General features: G+C 42.5%; 1 protein-coding gene across 2 annotated transcripts in view; it reads left to right on the top strand.

The window, feature by feature from the left end:
* zc3h18 (zinc finger CCCH-type containing 18) overlaps positions 1 to 25,369 on the top strand; it is a 212,621-nt gene that overhangs the window by 44,878 nt on the left and 142,374 nt on the right. For both annotated transcript variants that reach the window (XM_041191400.1, XM_041191399.1), the window contains exons 5-7: positions 6,918 to 6,932; positions 19,776 to 19,868; positions 20,420 to 20,571. In XM_041191400.1, coding sequence (XP_041047334.1) covers positions 6,918 to 6,932; positions 19,776 to 19,868; positions 20,420 to 20,571 — 260 coding nt within the window. The remainder of the gene's footprint in view (positions 1 to 6,917; positions 6,933 to 19,775; positions 19,869 to 20,419; positions 20,572 to 25,369) is intronic.

Raw genomic sequence — 25,369 nt, 5'->3', positions numbered from 1 at the left:
GTTTACACTTTGTCTGCCCAATGTCAAGGAGACATTAAACTGAATAGTGGGGACAAGGGATCAAATTTGGGAAGATGTGGTAAACTAAAGAGTAGAGACGAGGCAAGAAAGGCAGGTATTAATATGGGAAATGATAAACATACTGTGACAGGAAGGACCAGAGAGTACAATTCTTAAGTGTAAATCAGCAGATAAAGCTAGACGCTACAAAAATAATAAAATGACAAAGCTAAAGGCTCTGTATCTAAGTGCACGTAGCATTCGAAACAAAACAGATGAACTGAGAGCACAAATAGAAATTTAAAAGTACCATCTGATAGCCATTACGGAGACATGACGACAGATTGGGACCTGAATATTGAAGGTAGGAAGGACAGGAAGTTAGGAAAAGGTGGAGGGGTGGCTCTATTAATTAATGAAGGTATTAACACATTAGAGAGGGGTGACCTAAGTCCAGAAAAACCAAGATGTAGAAGTGGTTTGGGTTGAGATGAGAAATGATAAAGGCAAGAAGTCACTTGTGTAAGTGGTGTACAGGCCTTCTAATTGTAACTAGGCAGTAGGACAGAGTAAAAAAAAAGATAATGGGAGCTTGCCAAAAGGTGCAACATAGTCGTGGGGGATTTTAATCTAATATAGACTGGAAAAATCAGTTGGCCAAAGATAGCTAGATGAGGAGTTCATGGAATATTTTCGGAGTAGTTTCTTAGAACAGCACATTCTTGAGTCAACCAGAGAGCAGGCTATACGAGACCTGGTATTGAGCAATGAGATTGGATTAATTGATTACCTCCTAGTGAAGGTTCCCCTAGGTAGCAGCAATCATAATATGATTGAATTTTACATTCATTTTGAGGGAGCAACGAGTGCATCCAAGGCTAGTATTTTAAACTTAAATAGGAGCAACTAGGGCATGAAAGCAGAACTAGCCAAAGTGAACTGGCAAATTAGGGTAAGGGATATGGCAGTAGAAATTCAGTGGCAGACACTTAAAGGGATATTTCAGAATACGCAGAACATATACATTCCAAGGGGAGGGCCCACCATCCGTGGTTAATTAAAAAAGTTAAAGATAGTATCAAACTTAAAGAAAAAGCATATAATTATGCAAAGATGGGTGGCAGATCAGAAGATTGGAAAGAATATAAATAACAGCAAAGAATGACAAAAAGATATAATGAGGAGAGAAAAATTAGAGTATGAGAGAAAGCTGGCTAGTAATATAAAGATAGATAGTAAGAGTTTCTATAGATATTTAAATAAGGGAGTTAATAAAGTGAGCATTGGTCCTGGGGAATTGATAATGGAAAGTAGGGAGATGGCAGACAAATTAAACAAGTAAAAGCAAAATACTGTGGATGCTGGAAATCTGAAACAAAAACAGAAAATGCTGGAAAAATTCAGCAGGCCTAACAGCATCTGTAGAGAGAAAATCAGTTAACGTTTCAAGTCTGCTCTGAAGAAGAGTCATACGGACTCGAAACGGTAACTCCACAGATGCTGTTAGACCTGCTGAATTTTTCCAGCATTTTCTGTTTTCGCATTAAACAGGTATTTTGCTTCACTATAGAGGACCAAGTAACATCCCAGAAATAGCTATAAATCAGGAAATGGAAGGGAGGGAGGAACTGGGGAAAATTACAATCATCAGGGAAGTGGTATTGAGCAAACTGCTGGGGCTGAGGGCTGACAAATCCCCAAGCCCGATGGACTTCACCCTAAGGCCTTGAAAGAAGTGGCTGGTGAGATAGTTGATGCACTGGTTTTAATTTTCCAAAATTCCCTGGATTTAGGCAAGGTTCCATTAGATTGGAAAATAGCAGATGTAACTCATTTATTCATAAAGAGAGGGAGAGAGGAAGCAGGAAACTATAGGCCAGTTAGCCTAACATTTGTCATGGAGAAAATGTTAGAAGCTATTATTAAAGATTTTATGGTAGGGCACTTAGAAAAATTCAAGGCAATCAGGCAGAGTCAACATGATTTTGTAAAATGAAATCATGTTTAACCAATTTATTGAAGTTCTTTGAAAGAGTCGCATGTGCTGTGGATAAAGGGGAACCGGCGGATGTACTGTACTTAGATTTCCAGAAGGCATTTGATAAAGTGCCATATCAAAGGTCTTTGCAGAAAATAAAAGCTCATGGTGTAGGGGGTAATATTTTGGCATGCATAGCTAAAAAGAAACAGTGTTGATGTAAATAGGTCTTTTTCTGATTGGCAGGATGTGACGAGTGGTGTGCCACAGGGATCAGTGCTGGGCCTGAACTTTTTACAATTTATATTAATGACTTGGATGAAGGGACCGAAGGAATGGTTACTAAATTTGCTGACGACACAAAGATAGGTAGGAAAGTAAATTGTGGAGAGGACTTAAAGAAGCTGCAAAGTGACATAGATTAATTGAGCAGGTAAAGATCTAGCAAATGGCGTATAATATGGGAAAATGTGAAATCGTTCATTTCGGCAGGAAGAATAAAAAGGAAGCTTATCTAATGGTGAGAGATTGCAAAGCTCTGAGATATAGAGGGACCTGGGTATCCTAGTGCATGACTCTCAAAAGGTTAGTCTGCAGGTACAACAGATAATTTGCAAAGTTCATAGAATGTTATCATTTATTGTGAGGGGAATTAATTACCAAAGTAGGGAGGTTATGCTTCAGTTGTACAAGGCTTTGGTTATTCCACATCCTGGAGTATTGTGTACACTATTGGTTTCCTTATTTAAAGAAAGATGTAAATGCATTAGAAGGGATTCAGAGAAGGTTTACTAGACTACTATCAGGAATGGGCAGGTTGCCTTATGAGGAAAGGTTGGAAAGGTTAGGCTTGTATCCACTGGAATTTAAAGAGTAAAAGGCATCTTAATTGAAACATTCAAGATCCTGAGGGGTCTTGACAGGGTGGATGTGGATAAGATATTTCCTCTTTCGGGAGAACCTAAAACTAGGGGTCTCTGTTTAAAAATAAGGGGTTGCTCATTTAAGACAGTGATGAGGAGAAGATTTTTCTGAGGTTTGAGAGTCTTTGGAAGTCTCTTCCTCAAAAGGCGTGGAAGCAGAGTCTTTGAATATTTTTAAGGCAGAGTGAGATAGATTCTTGATTAACAAGGGGCTGAAAGTTATCAGGGGTAGACAGGAATCTGGGGTTGAGGTTACAATTAGATCAGCCATGATCTTATTGAATGGTGGAGCAAGCTCAAGGGGCTGAGTGGCCTACTCCTGCTGCTAGTTCATATGTTTGTATGTACCACATTTATGAGCAACGAATACAACAGACCAATTTAAAAGAGGTGCAAGTGAAGCGCTGCTTCACCTGAAAGGACTCTTTGGAGTCTTGGATGTGGTAAAGGGGCAGGTGTTGCACCTTGCTGCACTTGCTCTCTCAGGTCTAACCCTGACTTTGGTATCAAACCTGCTGACAAAGGTTGTTGCCTGGTGTACTGACCTCCACCTTTCAGAGATCGAGCGCCAGCTCTCAGACACTTCTTTCTACCTCCACCTGGACCATGACCCCACCGTTGAACATCAAGCCATTGTTTCCAGAACTGTCACTGACCTCATCTCCTTTGGAGCTCTTCCCTCCACAGCTTCCAATCTCACAGTCTGCCAACCCAGCACAGCCGACTTCTACCTACTTCTCAAAATCTACAAACAGGACTGTCCTGGTGGATCCATCATTTCAGCCTGTGGAACTCATGGAATTCATTTCTTCATTCTCTCTCCCTTTGCCCAGTCTCTTCTCACTTACAATCATAATTCTTCTGACGCCTTACGTCATATTAACAATTTCCAGTACACCCCCATCCCCCACCAGAATGGTCTATGGCTCTCCGCTTCTTCCTTGACAGAGGCCCAAACATTCCTCATCCACCACCACTCACCCCTGCTTGGCTAAACTTGTTCTCTCACTCAACAGTTTCCCCTTTAACTTGTCTCACATCCTCCAAATAAAAGGTGTGGCTACGGGTACTTGCATGGGCCCCAGCTATGCCTGTCTCTTTATGGGGTATGTGGAACATTCCTTCATCCAGTCCTACTCTGGCCTCCTCCCCCAACTCTTTTTCGGCATATCAGTGACTGTTTCGGTGCTGCTTCATACTCTCATTTGGACCTGAAAAATTTATCGATTTTGCTTCCAATTTCCACCCCTCTCACCTTCGCATGGCCCATCTCTGACACTTCCCTTCCTAGAACTCTCTGCCTCCATTTCTGGCAATAGACTGTCTGCCAATATTCATTGCAAGGCCACTGACTCACACAGCTACTTCAACTATATCTCCTCACACCCTGCTTCCTTACGGACTCTATTTCGTTCTCCTAGTTCCTCTGCCTCCATCGCATCTGTTCCAATGGTGCTACCTTTCAAAATGGCGCTTCTGACATGTTTTCCTTTTTCCCTAACTAAGGGCTCCCCGCCACTATGATTGACAGGGCCCGAACCGTGTCCAACCCATCTCGTGCACTTCTGCTCCTCGCCCCTTTCCCTCTCTCCCAGAACCATGATAGGGTCCCCCTTGTCCTCACTTTTCACCCTACCAGCCTCCACATTCAAAGGATCATCCTCCACCATTCCTGTCAATTCCAGCATGATGCTACCACCAAACACATCTTCCCAAAATCCTCCGTCAGCATTCCGTAGGGACCATTCTCTCCGAGACACCCTAGTCCACTTCTTCATCACCCCCAACTCCTCATTCCCTTCCCACAGCACCTTCCCATGCAATCGCAGAAGGTGCAACACCTGCCCCTTTATCTCCTCTTCCCTCACTGCCCAGGGCCCCAAACACTCCTTTCAGGTGAAGCAGAGCTTCACTTACACCTCCTTCAATTTGGTCTATTGCATTTGCTGCTCCCAATGTGGCATCCTGTACATTGGGGGACTAAATGCTGACTGGGTGACCGCTTTATGGATCACCTTCGCTCAGTCCATAAGCATGACCCCAGACCAATCCTGTCACTTGCCATTTCAACAGATCATCCTGCTGTCATGCCCATATGTCTGTCCTTGGCCTGCTGCAATGCTCCAGTGAAGTCCAGTGCTCACTGGAGGAACAGCACCTCATCTTCTGATTATGCACTTTACAGCCTTCCGGACTTAACATTGAGTTCAACAGCTTCATACCATGAGCGCTGTCCTCCATCTTTACCCCTTTTTTTAATCCATTTAAATTTTTTTTTTCTTTAGCTTTATTTTTTTTATTTCATTTTTAAATTTTTTTGTTTATTTCTTTCTGTCTTCCCTTTATGCCACTATCAGTACCTTCTTTAGTCTTTAGCTTTAGCATTACCATTGACACTCTCTTTGTCTTGTGTCTATGACATCTTTATCAATCTCTCCTCAGCTCCCACCTATCCCTGACCTTCTATTTTGCTCCACCTGCTCCCTGCCCCCTTAAACAGTATAACATCCGTCACATTTCTGTTTCTCTTTAGCTCTGAAGAACAGTCGTACGGACTCAACATGAACTCTGCTTCTCTCTCCACAGATGACGCCAGACCTGCTGAGCTTTTCCAGCATTTTCTGTTTTTATTTCAGATTTCCAGCATCCGCAGTATTTTGCTTTTACCATAATAAATCATTCTCCTTCACACAGCGCAAGCCCCCATTCCTTTTCAAACAGCACATTATGCCCAAAATGCACTCTCATGGAGAATGAGCCTGAAAGTACCACTGGCCCATCCACAATCTACACTGAAACTGCATTTAGTTTCAACTCCCTGTGCAACAATGTAACCATAAAATTTTGAATGGAAATTACATTTTTCCAAGCAGTTTTTCAAGTCCAAAAGCGACTGAGCTCCATGAGTCATAACCAACAGTTCCAATATACACCCCAGTGTCCTTCCTTTGCTAACTCCTTTTTCCAAGAAAAATTAAGGGCTGGAGCAACCTTGCACAATTCTTAATCTCCATGCCCTCCCAGGATTCGTTGAAGGAAAACCTGTTGAACTTTTTAAATTAATATGACCATCAACTGCACTCGTCCTGTGAAAATCCCCTCGTGAAAGACTAGAGAGGGAAACAGTACCAACACCATGGGAGAGCAATATTCTTTCTAATAAAAGCTTTAAGTCTTTTGTCATGATGATATACTGTACTTTACATGGGATGAAACAGCACAACCTCCCACACACACAAACCTGACAGAAAATCTGCTGATATTTTAAGCAAGCGGATTTAGAAAACAGTTGTTGTCAGGCTGACAGACATCTGAGCTTGCACTACCCCTCGGGATATCTGACCTGCGGTGTTAATTGTATATTAATTGAATGTTTTATTGTATTTAAGTGGGCATTAAAAGTTGTGCTCCTATATATAGGGGCATACTGAAACTGTGATTGTTGGGTTTGTAACATGTGTCTCTGTGAATAAAAGTTCCTTATTATGTAAAGATTATGCCCCAGTTCTATCCTTCACTGCCTGCCTATCTAAAATAGAACATGCAGCCCTGAGAGTTGTATCGCTTTAGTACTTAAATTTTATTTGCTGTTTCTATTATTTGAGTTTCATGGGTTGGAGGTTTGAAAATGACTGTGCTTGCCATTGCTGCTTGATCAGTGGATGAACCCTAAATCTGTTAATATCACTGCTCAAGATAAGAACAGGTTAGTCCGATCTTGAGTGTGGCCCTACCTTATGGTACACACCTGTGCAGCTCAAAAAGAGAAAAGCCTGATCATTCCTGCCTTAGGATCTTGAGACAGTGGTTCTAAATGAGCCCGAACAATTGATCAGACAGTAACCATAAGAAAGTTGGCTTTTAGAGAATAGAAAAATGCATTGAGCAAAGAAAGCACCACCAGTAATCTAGCGAATTCTCGCCAATGGCCAAGCCAGAAGTGGCGCAGAATTTTAAAACTAAATAAATATTGTCCACTCTGTTTTTAACAACCTGATTTTCTGTTTTCTTTCCAGGAAACACACGTCTTGGTGAGTACGTATTTAAGCTAAATTTGTAAAATTCCACACATCTGGCTGTTTAGTAATTTAATCATACATTTGTAAAATTCAAGTACTGCCAAAAACTTCCTAAACTGAAAAAAATTTGGTGGGTGGAGGAATTGTCAGAGAGGATAGAGGGGAAGAGCAAATGAGAAACCTTGTTTGTGAAATTTGGGCCAGTTGGACGAAGTTTGACTGAAATCCTCACTTTGAATGCCCCAGTCCTGTGTAAGGACTACATTCTCATAGAAAATTAGATAGAATCACAGAATATGATCTCACTAAATGTCTTGGAATCCTGTATAATAAAATTGGAATTTGACTTAGTCAGCCATGGCCCTGTGTCTCTCATCAATTTGTAGTGCAAAAGAGGTTCTGAGTATTATGGGGTATATGACATTCAAGTAGAATAGGAAGCTAGGTAAAGGTGGAGGGGTAGCACTGTTCATCACAGATGGCATTTGTGCAATAGTTAGAGATGATCTTGGTTCAGGAGATCAGGATGTAGAATCAGTTTGAGTGGAAATGAAGAATAGTAGGGAGCCAAGTCACTAGTGGGAGTGGTCTACAGGCCCCTAACAGTAACCACAATGTAGGACAAAGTATACAAGAAGAAACATTGAGTGATTGTGATAAAGGGACAGCAGTAATCATGGGTGATTTTAATCTACATATAAACTGGAACAATCAGATTGACAGTAGTAGCCTGGATGAGGAGTTCATGAAATGTTTTCAAGGCAGTTTCTTGGAATAGCACGTTCTGGCACCAGCCCGAAAGCAGGTTAGTTTAGATTTGGTAATGTGTAATGTGACAGGATTAATTAATGACCTCAGGGTAAAGGCACCCCTAGGTAGCAGCAACCACAATATGATTGAATTTTACATCCAGTTTGAAAGCGAAAAGTGTGGGTCTGAGACTAGCATTTTAAACTTAAATAAGGGCAACTATGTGAGCATGAGAACTCAGCTAGCTAAGTGAACTGGGCTATTAGGCTGGAGGATAGATAATAGAGGAACAGTGGGGGACATTTAAGGGGATAATTCAGAATAAGTATATTCCTTCTATAAAGAAAAATTCTAAGGGGGGTACCCACCATCCTTGGTTAACTAAAGAAGTTAAGGAAAGCATCAAACTTAGGGAAAAAGCATATAACTGAGCAAAGATGAGCGGCAGGTCAAACAATTGGTCAGAATTTAAGGGACGGCAGAGAATGACTAAAAGGTGGTATCAGGATTAGGAGAGGAAGCTAGCTAGAAATGTGAAAATAGATAGCAAGAGTTTCTTCAGGTATTTAAAAAGGAAAAGAATAAGTAAAGTGAGTGTTGGTCCTCTAGAGAGTGAATATGGAAGGTTAATAGATAATAAGGAAATGGCAGATGAAATGAACAAATATGTTGCTTCTGTCTTTACAACAGAGGATATGAAAAACATTTCAGTAATAGCCTTATATCAAGAGTTGGGAGGGAGAGGGAAACTTGGTGAAATTACAATCACTAGGGAAGCCTTACTGAGCAAACTGATGGAGCTGTGGGCTGACAAGTCTCCAGGCCCTGATAGACTTCATCCATTAGAGGTGGCTAATGAGGTGGTAGGCGCGGTGATGTTAATTTTCCAAAAATTGCTAGATTCTGGACAGGTTCCATTAGACTGGAAAGTAGTAAATGCAACCCCTCTATTCAAGAAGGGAGGGAGGCAGAAAACAGGAAACTATTGCCATTTAGCCTGGTGTCTGTCGAGGGGAAGGTGCTAGAATTGATCATGAAGGAGGTTATATTTGGGCACTTAGAAAAACTCAAACTAATTTGGAAGAGTCAGCATGGTTTTGTGAAATCGTGTTCATTAGAGTTCTTTGAAGGAGTAACTTGCGCCATGGATAAAGAAGAGCCTGTAGACATACTGTACTTGGATTTCCAGAAGGCATTTGATAAGGTGCCACATCAAAGGTTATGGTGGAAAATAAAAGCTCATGGTGTAGGGGGTAACATATTAGCCTGGATAGAAGATTGGCTGGCTGAGAGAAAACGGAGTGTGCAAAAATGGATAATTTTTTGATTGGCAGGCTGTAACGAGCAGAGTTCCACAGGGGTCTGTGCTGGGACATCAACTTTTTACAAGTTATATCAATGACTTAGATGAGGGCAGTGAAAGCATGGTAGCTAAATTTGTAGATGACACAAAGATTGGTAGGAAATGATGTTGTGAAGAGGACATGAGGTTGCAGACAGATATAGATAGGTTGATTGAGTGGGCAAACATCTGGCAGGTGGAGTACATACGAATGTACGAATTAGAAGCAGGAGTAGGCCACTCGGCCCTTCAAGCCTGCTGCCATTCAGTAAGATCATGGCTGAACTGAATGTAACCTCAACCCCACAATCCTACCTATCCCCAATAACCTTTCACCCCATTGTTAATCAAGAGTCTATCTAGCTCTGCCTTAAAAATATACAAAGACTCTGTTTCCACTGCCGTTTGAGGAAAAGAGTTCCAAATACTCACTGCCTTCTGAGAAAAAAATTCTCCTCACCTGGCTTAAATGAGCAACCCCTTATTTTTAAACAGTGACTCCCAGTTCTTGATTCTCCTACATGAGGAAACATCCTCTCCACATCCACCCTGTCAAGACCCCTGAGGATCTTGAATGTTTCAATTAAGTCACCTCTTAAACTTCTAAATTCCAGTAGATACAAGCCTAACTTGTCCAATCTTCCCTCATAAGACAGCCTGCCCATTCCTGGTATTAGTCCAGTAAACCTTCTCTGAACTGCTAATGCATTTACATCTTTCTTTAAATAAGGAGACCAGTAGCGTACACAATACTTTAGTTGTGGCTTCACCAATGCCCTGTACAACTGAAGCATAACCTCCCTACTTTGGTAATCAATTCCCTTCACAATAAATGATAACATTCTATGAACTTCCCAAATTATCTGCCGTACCTGCAAGTTAACCTTTTGTGATTCATGCACTAGGACACCCAGATCCCTCTGAATCTCAGAGCTCTGCAATCTTTCACCATTTAGATAATAAGCTTCCTTTTTATTCTTCCTGCCGAAAAGAATGATTTCACATTTTCTCATATTATACTCCATTGGCCAGATCTTTGCCAATTCATTTTATCTATCTATGTTATTTTGTAGCCTCCTAACATCCTCTTTACAATTTACTTTCCTACCTACCTTTGTGTCATCAGCAAATTTAGCAACCATTCCTTTGGCCCCTTCATTCAAGTCATTAATATAAATTATAAAAAGTTGAGGCCCAGCACTGATCCCTGTGGCACACTACATCCTGCCAACCAGAAAAAGACCCGTCTAAGCCAACTCCCTGCTTCCTGTTAGCTAATCAATCCTCTATCTATGCCAATATGTAACTTCCTACACCACGAGCTTTTCTTTTCTGCAATAAGCTTTGATGTGGCACTTTATCAAATGCCTTCTGGATATCTAAGCACAGTACATCCACTGGTTCCCCTTTATCCACAGGCATGCGACTCTTCCAAAGAGCTCCAATAAATTGGTTAAATATGATTTCCCTTTCATAAAGCCATATTGACTCTGCCTGATTGTCTTGAATTTTTCTAAGTGCCCTGCTATAACGTCTTCAATAATAGCTTCCAACAGCTTCCTTATGACAGATGTTAGGCTAACTGGCCTATGGTTTCCTGCTTTCTGCCTCATTTTTTAAACAAAGGAGTTACATTTGCTATTTTCCAATCTAATGGAATCTTCCCCGAATCTAGGGAATTTTGGAAAATTTAAAACTAGTGCTAGTGCACCAACCATCTCATTAGCCACTTCTTTCAAGATCTTAGGGTGGGGCCCATCTGGACCTGGGGATTTGTCGGCCTTCAGCCCCAACAATTTGCTCAGTACCCCTTCTGTGGTGATTGTAGTTTTCCTGAGTTCCTCCCTCCCTCCCTTCCTTTTCCTGATTTACAGCTATTTCTGGGATGTCACTTGTGTCCTCTATAGTGAAGGCCGAAGCAAAATACCTGTTTAATTTGTCCGTCTCCCTAATTTCTATTATCAATTGCCTAGATGCATGCTCTGTAGGACCAACACTCACATTGTTAACTCTTTTCTTATCCTAATATCTATAGTAACTCTTACCGTCCATTTTTATATTACAAGCTAGCTTTCTCTTATATTGTAATTTTTCCTTCCTTTTATATTCTTCCCAATCTTCTGACCTGCCACCCGTCTTTGCATAACTTATATGCTTTTCCTTTAAGTTTGATGCTGTTTAACTTTTTTAGTTAACCATGGATGGTGGGCCCTCCCCTTGGAACTTTTCTTTCTCATGGGAATGTATCTATTCTGTATATTCTGAAATATCCCTTTAAATGCCTGCCACTGAACCTCTATTGACATATCCCCTAACCTCATTTGCCAGTTCATTTTAGCTCATTCTGCTTTCATGCCCTCACAATTGCCCTTATTTAAGTTTAAAATACTAGCCTTGGGTGCACTCTTTTCTTCCTCAAAATGAATGTAAAATCCAATCATATTATGATCGCTGCTAGGGGTACCTTCATGAGGAGGTTATCAATTAATCCTATTTTGTTGCTCAATGTGGGAAAATGTGAAGTTGTTCATTTTGGCAGGAAGAATAGAAAAGCAGATTATTACTTAAATGGAGAACGACTGCAGAATTCCAAGGTGCAGAGGGATCTAGGTGCTCTTGTGCATGAGTCACAAAAAGTTAGTATGCAGGCACAGCAAGTAATTAAGAAAGCTAATGGAATGCTATCCTTCATTATGAGAGGAATTGAACATAAAAGTAAGGGTGTTAGCCTTCAGTTATACAGGGCATTGGTGAGATCGCATCTCAAATACTGTGTGCAGCTTTGGTCTCATTATTTAACAAAGGATGTTAATGCATTAGAAGCAATTAAGAGGAGGTTTACTAGTATGATACCTGGAATGATTGGGTTGTTTTATGAGGAAAGGTTGGACAGGCTGGGCTTGTTTCTACTGGAGTTTAGAAGAGTGAGGGGTGACTTGATTGAAGTATATAAGATCCTGAAAGGCTTTTCAAGGTGGATGTGGAAAGAAGTTCCCTCTTGTGGGTGAGTCCAGAACTACAGGGCACTGTTTTAAAATTAGGGGTCCCCCTTTTAGGACAGAGGTGAGGAGAAGTCTTTTCTCTGAGGATTGTGCGACTTTGGGACTCTGCCTCAGAAGATGGTCATTGAATATTTTTAAGGTGGAGGTAGATAGGTTCTTGTTAGGCAAGGGAATCAAATGTTATCGGGAGGTAGGTGGGAATGTGGAATTAGTAATGCAAACAGATCAGCCATTATCTTATTGAATGGCGGAGCAGGCTCGAGGGGCCGAATGGCCTACTTCTTCTATTTCTTGTGTTCATATATTTTTAGTTTCCATATCTTGAACATTGGTAATGAAATAAAGAGAAAGCAGCCCTGAAAAACAAAGGACTCTTCTCTGTGTTTCTGTATAAATCAGTGAAGGGCATGTGTCTTATGTATTCAATGAGCCAGCGTCACAGTTTCCCTATAGAATTTTGAAACATCTCTACATCTCCAGCGTTTTTAATTCTACCTTCCCACTTCCACCCCCCCCCCCCCATCCTCCCCTCGTCCAACATCTGTCAAACCCCTCTATCCACGTTCAATCATTTAGATAGAGCTTGGTGTGTGAACAGAATATATGCTATGTTTGAGGTGCGATTCCCATGTGTAGTTGTTGAAAGCTATAGTTCAACAAGACTCTGTCAGCAGTAATTCTGTTCAAACCATTTCTGAACCCTTTCCCTTTGTTGATTTGTATATTCTGGACCTAGAAATTTCTAGAGAGTAACCTATCTTCTAATCTGTTACAACATCAAGGACATAAGACACAGCGAAGGCACTGTGGTACAAAGTGACCAGAAGTCGAATATTGGCATATAAATAGTTGGCAGTACTTGTCTGTCCTTGCTTGTTTGGCATGTGATGTCCCACAGCCTTGAATTATGTGACAGAATCACAGAACTACCCATCTTCTCTGTTGAAGAGCATTGTTGGATAGTTAGACGCATTTATCCATTTCACCAAGTCAAAGTTGAAATACTTCCAAGGTGGCTTTAGGCTGTGTTAAACCTTATACACTAGCTCCTGTTTTGGGATCTGATGTTTTTTTTAAACTCTATACCCTCCCACTATCATGCGTGCTCTCTCTCTCTGGAAAAATCAGATGAGGAATGTTTTTGGGATAGTTTCTTAGAACAGCATGTTCTAAGCCAATCAGAGAGCATGCTATACTAGATCTGATATTGTGCAACAAGATAGTATTAATTGATAACCTAGTGAAGGTACCCCTAGGTAGCAGCAATCATAATGATTGAATTTTACATTCATTTTGAGGGAGAGACAAGTGCATCCAAGACTAGTATTTTAAACTGAAATAAGGGCATTTATGAGGGCATGAAAGCAGAGCTATCTAAAGTGAACTGGCGAATGAGGTTAAGGGATAGGTCAGTAGAGGTTCAGTGGCAGAAATTTAAAGAGATATTTCAGAATACACAAAATAGATACATTCCAATGAGAAAGAGAAATTCCAAGGAGAGGGCCCACCATCCTTGGTTAACTAAAAAAGTTAAAAACAATACCAAATTTTAATAAAGGATATAATTGCGCAAAGAAAGGTAGCGTCAGAAGATTGGTAAGAATATAAAGAACAGCAAAGAATGTTAAGATTAATAAAGGAGGGAAAAAATTAAAGTATAAGAGAAAGCTAGCTAGCAATATAAAGACGGATAGTAAGAGTTTCTGTAGATATCTAAACAAGGAAATAGTTAACAAAGTGAGCATTGGTCCTATAGGAAGTGCATCTGGGGAAAGTACAGAGATCGCGGATGAACTGAACAGGTATCAGCCTTCGCTAAAAAGGACACAAGGAACCTTCCAGAAAAAGCTGTAAATCTGGAAATGAAAGGGAGGGAGGAACTCGGGGAAAATTATAAACACCATGGAAGTGGTATTGAGCAAATTGTTGGGGCTGTGGGCTGACAAATCCCCAGGTCCAGATGGATTTCACCCTAAGGTCTTGAAAGAAGTGGCTAGTGAGATAGTTAATGCACTGGTTTTAATTTTCCAAAATTCCCTAGATTCGGGGAAGCTTCCATTAGATTGGAAAATAGCAAATGTAACTCCTTTATTCAAAAAGGGAGGGAGACAGAAAGCAGGAAACTACAGGCCAGTTAGCTTAACGTGTGTCATAGGGAAGATGTTCTCGCAGGGCACCTCGAAAAATTCAAGGCAATCAGGCAGAGTCAACATGGCTTTGTGAAAAGGGAGTCACGTTTTAACCAATTTATTGAAGTTCTTTGAAAGAGCCGAATGTGCTGTGGAGAAATGGGAACCGGTGGATGTGACAGTGTTAGAAATGCAGGTCCTTTTGAAGCTTAATCTGGTTTAGTCTTAGATTGAATTGAGAGCAAGTAGTGCTTATTGAAGCCTGTCCTTAAGAGCTGGGTTTTTCTTCTGGGCAGGGAAAGAATCCAGAACGGAAAGAGTGGAGGTTGGTATTTATAGTGAACTATCGTTTAACAATAAAGTAGTTGTGATTCACAGAGTGTCTTCTGCGGTCTGATTTGATAAATGGATATCCACCTATTAAACAGATGCACTGTGCTTAGATTTCCAGAAGGCATTTGGTAAGGTGCCACATCAAAGGTTATTGCGGAATATAAAAGCTCCTGGTGTAGGGGCTGACATGTTGGCATGGATAGAAGATTGACTGGGGCCTCAACTTTTTACAATTTATATAAATGACTTGGATGAAGGGACTGAAAGTATGGTTGCTAAAGTTGCTGACAACATAAAGATAGGTAGGAAACTAAGTTTGATACTATGTTTATATAGAAATATAGAAACAAAGAGCAGGAGTAGGCCATTCAGCCCTTCGAGCCTACTCCACAATTCATTATCATCATGGCTGATCATCCAACTCAATAGCCTGCTCCTGCTTTCTCCCCATACCCTTTGATCCCTTTCGCCCCTAGAGCTATATCTAACTCCTTCTTGAAAACATACAATGTTTTGGTTTCAACTTATTTCTGTGGTAACAAATTCCACAGGCTCACCACTCTCTGGGTGAAGAAATTTCTCCTCATCTCAGTCCTAAATGGTCTACCCCATATCCTCAGACAGTGACCCCTAGTTCTGGACTCCCCCACCATCGGGAACATCCTTCCAGCATCTACCCTGTCTAGTCCTGTTAGAATTTTATAGGTTTCTATGAGATCCCCCCTCATTCTTCTGAACTCCAGCGAATATAATCTAAATTGACTCAATCTCTCATATGTCAGTCCCACCATCCCAGGAATCAGTCAGGTAAACCTTCGTTGCACTCCCTCTATAGCAAGAACATCTTTCCTTAGATAAGGAGACCAAAACTGCACACATTATTCCAGGCGTGATCTCATAAAGGCCCTGTATAATTGTAGCAAGACATCCCTGTTCCTGCACTTGAATCCTCTGGCTATGAAGGCCAACATACCATTTGCCTTCTTTACCGCCTGGTGCACCTGCATGCATGAATAAAGGCTATATTCAGATTTTTGATCTACATAAGAGTCAAGGGTTCCGGTGGGGGACTGATTTTGGAGTTAGTGGAGTTAAGGCCACAAAGGATCATTATTGAATGGCAGAGCAAGTTCAATGGGCTGAATGGCCTACTTCTGTTCCTATTTCTTATGACCTTATGCATGGAGTTTGGATTGCAGGTACTGAAGACAATGGCTTCATTCTTCCCAATATTTAATTGGAGGAAATTTCTGCTCCAGGACTAGATGTTGGATAAGCAGTCTTGATAATTTAGCAACAGTGAAGGAGAGGTGGTGTTGAGGTAGAGCTGGGTGTCATGTGAGAAATAATGTTCTTTTTTCAGATGATGCCACCAAAGGGCAGCATGTAGATGAGAAATAGGAAGATCCTTGTATGAAACCAGAGATAACATTGCAGGGATGGAAAGAGAAGCATTGCAAATGCTACTTTGGTTCCGATCGGCTAAAAATGGAACCAGAATATTAGAGTCTAATTCCCTGAATTCAAAATCCTACAAACTTCAATCAATCACAATTTAACCTTCTATATTCCAGGGAATAATTTTGAACCCTGATAACAGGGACCTTGAATAGCTATAACAAAACTTTGTTCTAGCCCCTAGTTATAAAGACTAACATTCTGTTAGCCTTTTTGGTATCTTTTTGTACCTGACGTTTCTTGAGGTGTTCAAAATCATGAGGGGTCAAGACAGAATAGATCAAGATTAACTGTTCCTTTGGCAGAAGAGCCGAGAACCAGAGGGCATCAATTTAAAATGATTGGCAAAAGAACCACGAGGAAGAACTTTTTTATACAGCAAATGTTTACAATCTGCAAAGTCTAAAAAGGTAATGCCGACAGATTAATTTGTGTCTTTCAGAAAAGTATTGGATAGGCATCTGAAGGAAAACAATTTACAAGGCCAGGGAATGGGGCTAACTGAATTGCTTTTGCAGAAAGCTGACATGGACTCAATGGGCTGAATGGCCTCCTTCTGTGCTGTAACTATTTTATGATTCTAGTGATCTCTGCTCATGGACTGTCAAATCAGTTTGGGTCTCTACTGTTCCTAGCTTTTCATTATTTAACTAATATGCAGATCGTGCCTCTTTTTGGTCCACAACAAGTGACTTAGCCTGCATTGAAATCCTTGGTATTTTAAGCACTAATTTGCCCTGTCATTCAGAAGTGGTCAATTACAGATTTTGGTTATTTTGAGGAAAAAACTCTATTCTGAGATTTTTCCGTACTGTACACACCATCTGACCTGAAAATTCAGCCCCCAGGTTAGAGATGAATGTGAACGTAAGGGTAGGAGGCTGAAATTTTTGTTTTATCCCCTCATTTTTGATCTATGTGATTTGAACTTCTGGAAACAGTGAAACTGGTAGTTAGTCTGCTGCAATGTACAGAATGCTAAATCCCTTACAAAAATAAAAATACCTGGAAAATCTCAGCAGGTCTGGCAGCATCTGCGGAGAGGAACACAGTTAGACTCAGAGTCATACGGACTTGAAACGTAAACTGTGTTGCTCTCCGCAGATGCTGCCAGACCTGGTGAGTTTTTCCAGGTATTTTTAGTTTTGTTTGGGATTTCTAGCATCTGCAGTTTTTTGCTTTTATCTTAGTGCTAAATCCCTTAGTTTGACTGAGATAACCCGAGCAACAGTGGGCTGGCCTGGCTCCAGGAACCTTGATGCACTGGCTAGTGTATTGCTGTGTGTAAGGGAGGGGGTAATGGGGGTGAATGTGCATGTGTAGGTGTGACAGCTTTGTTTGCTCTGTAGTAACTGGATGTGGGATTATTTAGTTTCACAGCATTGCGGCAGCCTTCAGTCCCCAGTCCTGCCATTAGATGGCAGTGAGTGTCCTTTGGATGTAGAATTTACTGTGTGAGCTGCTTAACTGCTGGGAATTAAGATCGAGATTGCTATTGTTAAAGCTCTACAAAGAATTATACAATTGACCTGACTGACCTCTGCCTCGCGCTGACCTCTACTTTGCAGAGGCTGAGCGTCAACTCACAGACACTTCCTCCTACCTCCCTCTGGACCATGACCCCACCGCTGAACATCAAGCCATTGTTTCCAGGACTGTCACTGACCTCATCTCCCCTGGAGACCTTCCTTCCACAGCTTCCAACCTGATAGTCTCCCAACCATGGACGGCCCGTTTCTACCTCCTACCCAAAATCCACAAACAGGACTGTTCCGGCAGATCGATCGTGTCAGCCTGTTCCTGCCCCATGGAACTCATTTCTTGCTATCTTGACTCCATTCTCTCTCCCCTTGTCCAGTCCCTTCCCACCTACATCCGTGATTCCTCTGACACCCTACATCATATCAACAATTTCCAGTTCCCTGGCCCCAACTGCCGTCTCTTCACCATGGACGTCCAATCCCTCTACACCTCCATCCCCCACCAAGATAGTGTGATGGCTCTCAGCTTCTTCCTCGAACAGAGGCCCGAACAATCCCCATCCACCACTACTCTCCTCCGTCTGGCTGAACTTGTTCTCACACTGAACAATTTCCCCTTAAACTCCTTTCATTTCCTCCAAATAAAAGGTGTGGCTATGGGTACCCGCATGGGCCCAGTTATGCCTGTCTCTTTATGGAGTATGTGGAACATTCCTTGTTCCAGTTCTAATACGGCCCCCTCCCACAACTCCGGTACATCAATGATTGCTTCGGCGCTGCTTCATGCTCTCATCTGGACTTGGAAAAATTTATTAATTTTGTTTCCAATTTCCACCCCTCCATCATTTTCACATGGTCCATCTCTGACACTTCCCTTCCCTGACCTCTCTGTCTCAATTTCTGGTGATAGACTGTCCAACAATATCCATTACAAACCCACCGACTCCCACAGCAACCTCGACTACAGCTCCTCACACCCCCCTTCCTGTAAGGGCTCCATCCCATTCTCTCAGTTCCTTCGCCTCCGTCACATCTATTCTGATGATGCCACTTTCAAAAACAGTTCCTCTGACATGTCTTCCTCCTTCCTTAACTGAGGTTTTCCACCCACAGTCGTTGACAGGGCCCTCAACCGCGTCCGGCCCATCTCCCGCGCATCCGTCCTCACACCTTCCTCTCCCTCCCAGAAACATGATAGGGTCCCCCTTGTCCTCACTTATCACCCCACCTGCCTCCGCATTCAAAGGATCATCTTCTGCCATTTCCACCAATTCCAGCATGATGCTACCACCAAACACATCTTCCCTTCACCCCCCCTGTCGGCATTCCGTCGGGATTGTTCCCTCCGGGACACCCTGGTCCACTCCTCCATCACCCCCTACACCTCAACCCTCTCCCACGGCACCTTCCCATGCAACTGCAGAAGATGCAACACCTGCCCCTTTACTTCCCCTCACCTCACTGTCCAAGGGACCAAACACTCCTTTCAAGTGAAGCAGCATTTCACTTGCACTTCCCTCAATTTAGTCCACTGCATTCGCTGCTCCAATGTGGTTTCCTGTACATTGGAGAGACCAAATGCACACTGGGTGACTGCTTTGCAGAACACCTTCAGTCTGTCAGCAACCATGATCCAGACCTCCCTGTCGCTTGCCATTTCAACACTCCACCCTGCTTGCATGCCCACATGTCTGTCCTTGGTCTGCTGCATTGCTCCAGTGAAGCTCAACGCAAACTGGAGGAACAGCACCTCATCTTCCGACTAGGCACTTTACAGCCTTCCGGACTGAATATTGAGTTCAACAATTTTAGATCATGAACTCTCTCCTCCATCCCCACCCCCTTTCCGATCCCCCCCTTTTTTCTCCAATAATTTATGTAGATTTTTTTTCCCCACCTATTTCCATTATTTTTAAATGTATTTCCATCCAATGTTTTATCTCTACCTTTTAGCCTATTTTGATCCCTTCCCTTCAACCCACCCCACCCCCACTAGGGCTATCTGTACCTTGCTTGTCCTGCTTTCTACCCTTAATTAGCACATTTTTTAGATAATATCACCAACTTCAACACCTCTTTGTCCTTTTGTCTGTGACATCTTTTGGTTATCTCCACCTGTCACTGGTCCTCTATCCAGCTCTACTTGTCCCACCCTCCCCCCTTAAACCAGCTTATGTTTCACCTCTTTCCTATTTTTGCTTAGTTCTGTTGAAGAGTCATATGGACTCGAAACATTAACTGTGTTCCTCTCCGCAGATGCTGCCGGACCTGCTGAGTTTTTCCAGCTATTTTTATTTTTGTTTTTGTTTAAGAATTATACAATGTTGTTTTCACAAAGGAGTCTCTCTTTCTGGAACTAGGGTGCTCCAGTGATTGATGAATTGATGCCACCCATTCCACTGGAACCTCCAGCAGAGAGTGCATGGGAGAGAGGTCTGCGACATGCAAAAGAGGTAAGTAGTAACCTGCCTAAAATTGCGCAAACTAATTGTCCATTCTCCCCCAAAGGACAGCCAGCCTGCCACCCCTCCCCCAGGACAGGATGCCCTTAGCCCCCTCATACGTCCCACAAGGCAGCATGCCCTCAATGCTGCACTGCTGTGCCGGTCTGGACTATGGGCCCAAGAGGCGGGGGTGGGATTTGAACCTATAAACTTCTGACCCAAGTGACAATGCTACCTACTGAGCCACAGCTGAGAATGGAGAGGTTGCTGTGTGTTGGGCTTGATTTGCCAAATGACCTTTCCCTGCTCCATCTTATTGGAATTGTTTTACTCAAAATGATTCTAACTTGAGTTTAAAATATTCTATCCAAGACATTAGACCTAGTGTCTGAGGCTACTGATTACTCAGCTTCTTTGGGCACAAGCACAGTTGAGCCCAGTATGTGTGGATCTGGAGGTGACTGGGGGAGGGACAGAGAGAGTAAGGAGAGAATTAAAAGCATTGTGAGAGTGCTGCTAAATTGAGGTTTATCTACAATCTTTAAACCTTTTACTTTCAGATGCTGAAAAAAGCCACCATCAGGAAGGAACAGGAACCAGATTTTGAGGAAAAACGTTTCAATGTCACCATTGGAGATGATGATTTTGACAAGGAAAATGATTTTTATCGGGACTGGAATTATCGTGTGGCAAGAGACATCAGAGAACCAGGGTGAGCATAGAAAGGCACAAAAGCTGGTTGCTGTGTTACACTTTGGGTGCTCAATATAATTATGTGCAAGGAATCTGCTCAGACTCCTGCATTCAGCTAGGATCATGGAGCTAATGGCTCGTTTCATATCCATTTGGATTTTAATATTAGATTCAAGGGGTCAGAATTCGAGGTGGCTGCAATGCACTGTTCTAGACATAGCTAATGTGCTTTGTATGCTATTGATACCAAGTAACAGGACTTTAACATTGTATCCCTCTTTATTTCTTCTGGATCAGAGACGCTTGGGGATCTGTGCCTAATTTAAGGTACCCATGGTTTTTGTTTCTCTGAGACCACATTTAGAATTTCCATTTCTTGAATGGCAGGACCCTGGGAAGTACCGAGGATCGGAGGGACCTTGGTGTGCATGTCCACCGGTCCCTTAAGGTAGCGGGACATGTAGATAAGGTGGTTAAGAAGGCATATGGGATACTTGCCTTTATTAGCCGAGGCATAGAATATAAGAGCAGGAAGGTTATGCTGGAACTGTATAAAACGCTGGTTAAGCCACAGCTAGAGTATTGCATGCAGTTCTGGAATCCACATTAAAGGAAGGATGTGATTGAACCAAAGAGAGTGCAGAGTAGATTTACCAGGATGTTGCCTGGGCTGGAGAGTTTTAGTTATGAGGAGAGATTGGATAGTCTGGGGTTGATTTCCCTGGAGCAGAGGAGATTGAGGGGGGACATGATTGAGGTGTATAAAATAATGAGGGGCATAGATAGGGTAAACAGGAAGGAACTTTTCCTCTTGGTGGAGGGATCAAGAACCAAGGGGCATAGATTTAAGGTAAGGGGCAGGAGGTTTAGAGGGGATATGAGGAAGAATTTTTTCACCCAGAGGGTGGTGGGAATCTGGAACTCACTGCGTGAAAGAGTGGTAGAGGCAGAAACCCTCAAAACGTTTAAGAAGCATTTGGATGTGCACTTGCGATGCAATGGCATACAAGGCTATGGGCCTAGTGCTGGAAAATGGGATTAGAATAGTTAGATACTCTTGTTTGACTGGCGCAGACTTGATGGGCTGAAGGGCCTTTTGCTCTGCTGTAGACCTCCATGACTCTATTTCTATTCCTGCTATGTCTTGATATATCAAGCTGTTGATACTAATAGGTCTTGGTATTGTGGATTGGGAAATAAAACAACAGCATAAAGAACAGCCCTTTTAAGCCCATGTAATTAAAACAAGGTAATTAATTGAGTGAGAAATTTCAGCACAAGTGGACCAAGTTAGCTGTGCTTCAAGGGCCTGATTGCTAAAGTACACAAGATAGGGAAGTGGATTGGCCTAATTGAAACTCCAATCATTGATATGACTTCACTTTGGGAAGCTGACGGTATTGTGGGTATTTTCCTGATTTGCAGAAGTCTTTATCAGGTGAGCAGCAAGTCAACCAATGTCAGATCGGCATCAAAGTGTTTGACATCTCAATTCTCGGCAGAAGCTGCATCAAGTTCTAGTCCATTTTCCATCAGCCGAATTGGTTCAGGATCTGACAGCAAAATGTTTTGCTCCTTGAGGGTAATCCTAGTCTGCACATTGCGTCAGGTGGAAGGCAGTGACATGCTGACTTAGTTTTGGTGTAATGTAAAACCCATACAGCTTGGTCTGCTGATCAATTGATGCTCAGCTCCTGTGGTTTCAGCACCACTTAACATGTCGTTCTAGTGATTTCAGACTCGCATGTTCAGTTTTCTCATTGTAAAGAAAATGTAATTTTCCCCCCTCAATGCATTAAAAAGGTTACTGATTTTGTGTCCCTCCCTCCCTTTATCGGTTGGCTTCTTGTATTTGTGCATTGTCTGGAGTATCACTGAGCCATACACACTTGCAAGGCTCCGGCTCTGGCTCCAGCTCCACCCTTAATATGTGCTGAGTTGTGCAATCCCAGCTAGCATGAAGATGGATGTATCAAATAGCCTTGGTGCTTCCTGAGGGAGAGAAGTGACAGTTGAATCAAGGATCCTGGTTCTGATGAGGGTTGGCCATTTCTTCCACTGGAAAAGAAACATATGCATTTTTCTGAAGTGGATCAGCATTGGCATTTGTCTCTGTTCCCCCTGTATGGTGAACTGATCTTCTGGCTCACTGCTCTTCTTTGTACTCACTCTTGACTCCAGCCACTAAAAGCTGGCCAGAATTACTACCCTGATACAGCCAGGGGCCCACCAACTCTGTGTTGAGCACTGAAGGCAGTGTACAATGATCCCATCAGCTGTTTGCCCAGCCGATGGATAACAGGAAAGCTGATAGTAAGGTATAGCTGTACCCGAGGTCCCACTAACAGGGATGAAAGTTCCAGGACGACTTCTTGGAGTAGCTTTTTTTTATGTTGAGTACATGCAAAAGAAGCTCGATTAAAACTTACCACCCCCTGGATTAAGGCTGACACTGGTTCCAAGGTTGGACCTAGAATATAATGTCGCAGTTGGGAGCATTTTGACATAAATGCTAATGGTATGACCAGTGTCATGAATTATCCTGGAGAACTTGTTGAAGGAGCAATTGGCTGTTGAGAAGTTGCTGCAATGCCTTCTTGGCCAGGGTCGAGTTAGGTAGGCTAACTGCTGCTTTCAGTTACTGGTCTCAAGCGAGTGCCACAGCTATCACAAGCTTCAGCTGGAGAAATGAGACCTTGGCATTTGGTGCAGTAATTGAGCATGACTAGGGCTTCTGCTGTTGGAAACATGGACAAATTCGAAAAAGCAAGCCAAATAAACCCTTCTTCTACTTTCCTTCAAATGCACCAGCGACTTGGAGTACAGAGAGGCAATCAGTTACGGGTAAGGACTGTTCACAGAATGTTCTTTACCATTGTTAATGTTTTCATTCATTCATTTGCTGGTCAGACTGTACACCCTGCCCAAGCTGGAGTTTTGCATGAGTATCATGGCTAATTTCATTCCTGTTTTATTTCTGTGAAGCAAAGGGAGAAGGAGGAGGCTGGAAGACTTTGTTCCCTGTGAGAAAGGGGGAGGGTGGTGTGGAGATGTTGGAATAAAGTTAAAATGACTCGGAATCAACTATTTGTGATGAATTGTTGACAAGTTGTTGTGTGGCAGCCTTCAAAGTGAAGTGCACAAAACTTCCAGGTCTCAGGAAAATGTTTGTGTTCAGATTAACATCAGAGAGTTTTTGCAGGGGGTGGAGGGTGATCTGGTTATGTTTCAAGGCGTGCTTTGAGGGGAGGGTTGACTTTTTTGTTATACTTGTTAAGTGGCTGAGAGGTTTGGATTTGCACAGCTATCAACCGTTTCACTGAGGAGGGCACAAACTCTAAAGGTACGAGTATGATGAAAATGTTCTTCTGACTTCATCGGTGCAAAATCACTTCCCTATCCCTCCTCTTGTCACCTGAGTGTGACTGTCAACTAATGCTAAATTCTGGTGTGTGCACATAGAATGGGTTCTACCCAAGCTTGTTCACCTTCATTTGCAATTTTTCAGATAATGAAACAGCCTGTGCCCATATGTAGCAAGACCTGAACAACATTCAGGCTTGAGTGGATATGTGCCACGAATGTTACTTACAACATAAGTGAGGGTCTAACAAACTAACAGAGGGTCTAACCAACCCCCCCATGACATTCAATATCAACCATCACTGAATCCTTTACCGCTGGCATCCTTGGAGGAGGGGCGGGTGCAGCATTGATCAGAAACTCCGCTGGGGAGTTGGTGGCATTGTAAATCTGCAATCTTTACCTGGCCTGGCAACATTTGACTCCAGACCCACAGCAATGTGGTTGATGCTTAAAACTGTCTTCTGAAATGGTTTAGCATGCCACTCAGTTGTGGTAATTAGAAATAGGTGACAATGTCATCTACACCCCATGAAAGAATATATTTTTAAAACATTCTGTGGCTACCAGAGCAGATCAGATGTATACAGTGATTACCTCATGTCTCCCCAAAATTCTGCATCACGTACAAGATACACACCCAATTACCTGAAGAAGTGCAGTTTCAACGACACACAAGGTATTTAACATTGTCAGGACAATGCAACCCACTTGGTTGGCGCCCCCATCCAACACCTTAAATTCCCTCCACAGCTTGGCATACAGTTGCTGCAGTGTTTACCATCTGCAAAATGCACGGCAGCAACTTGTGAATGCTCCTTCGACATATAAACTGTATAAAATGCTAGTTAGGCCACAGCTGGAGGACTGTGTGCAGTTCTGGCCGCCACATTATAGGAAGGATGTGATTGCACTGGAGAGGGTGCAGAGGAGATTCACCAGGATGCTGCCTGGGCTGGAGTGTTTCAGCTATGAAGAGAGACTGGATAGGCTAGGGCTGTTTTCCTTAGAGCAGAGAAGGCTGAGGGGGTACCTGATAGAGCTATACAAAATTATGAGGGGCACAGATAGGGTAGATAGGAAGAAAATTTTCCCATTGGTGAATGTGTCAGTAACCAGATTTAAGGTAAGGGGCAGGAAGTTTAGAGGGGATTTAAGGAAAAATGTTTTCACCCAGAGGGTGGTTGGAATCTGGAACACACACTGCCTGAGGGGGTGGTAGAGGCAGAAACCCTCACAATATTTAAGAAGTATTTAGATGAGCACTTGAAACACCATAGCATAGAGAGCTACGGGCCAAGTGCTGGAAAATGGGATTAGAATAAATAGGTGCTTGATGGCTGGCACGGACACGATGGGCTGCCGCACAACTGACCTGCTCTTATAGCCACAATATTTATCTGGCGAGTCCAGTTCAGTTTCTGGTCAAAGGTAACACCCCCAGGCTGTTGATA

Source organism: Carcharodon carcharias, chromosome 7, assembly GCF_017639515.1.
Source record: "Carcharodon carcharias isolate sCarCar2 chromosome 7, sCarCar2.pri, whole genome shotgun sequence".
NCBI lineage: Eukaryota > Metazoa > Chordata > Chondrichthyes > Lamniformes > Lamnidae > Carcharodon > Carcharodon carcharias.
Note: the sequence above shows the minus strand (reverse complement) of the source record. Positions and strands in the feature narration are given on the sequence as shown.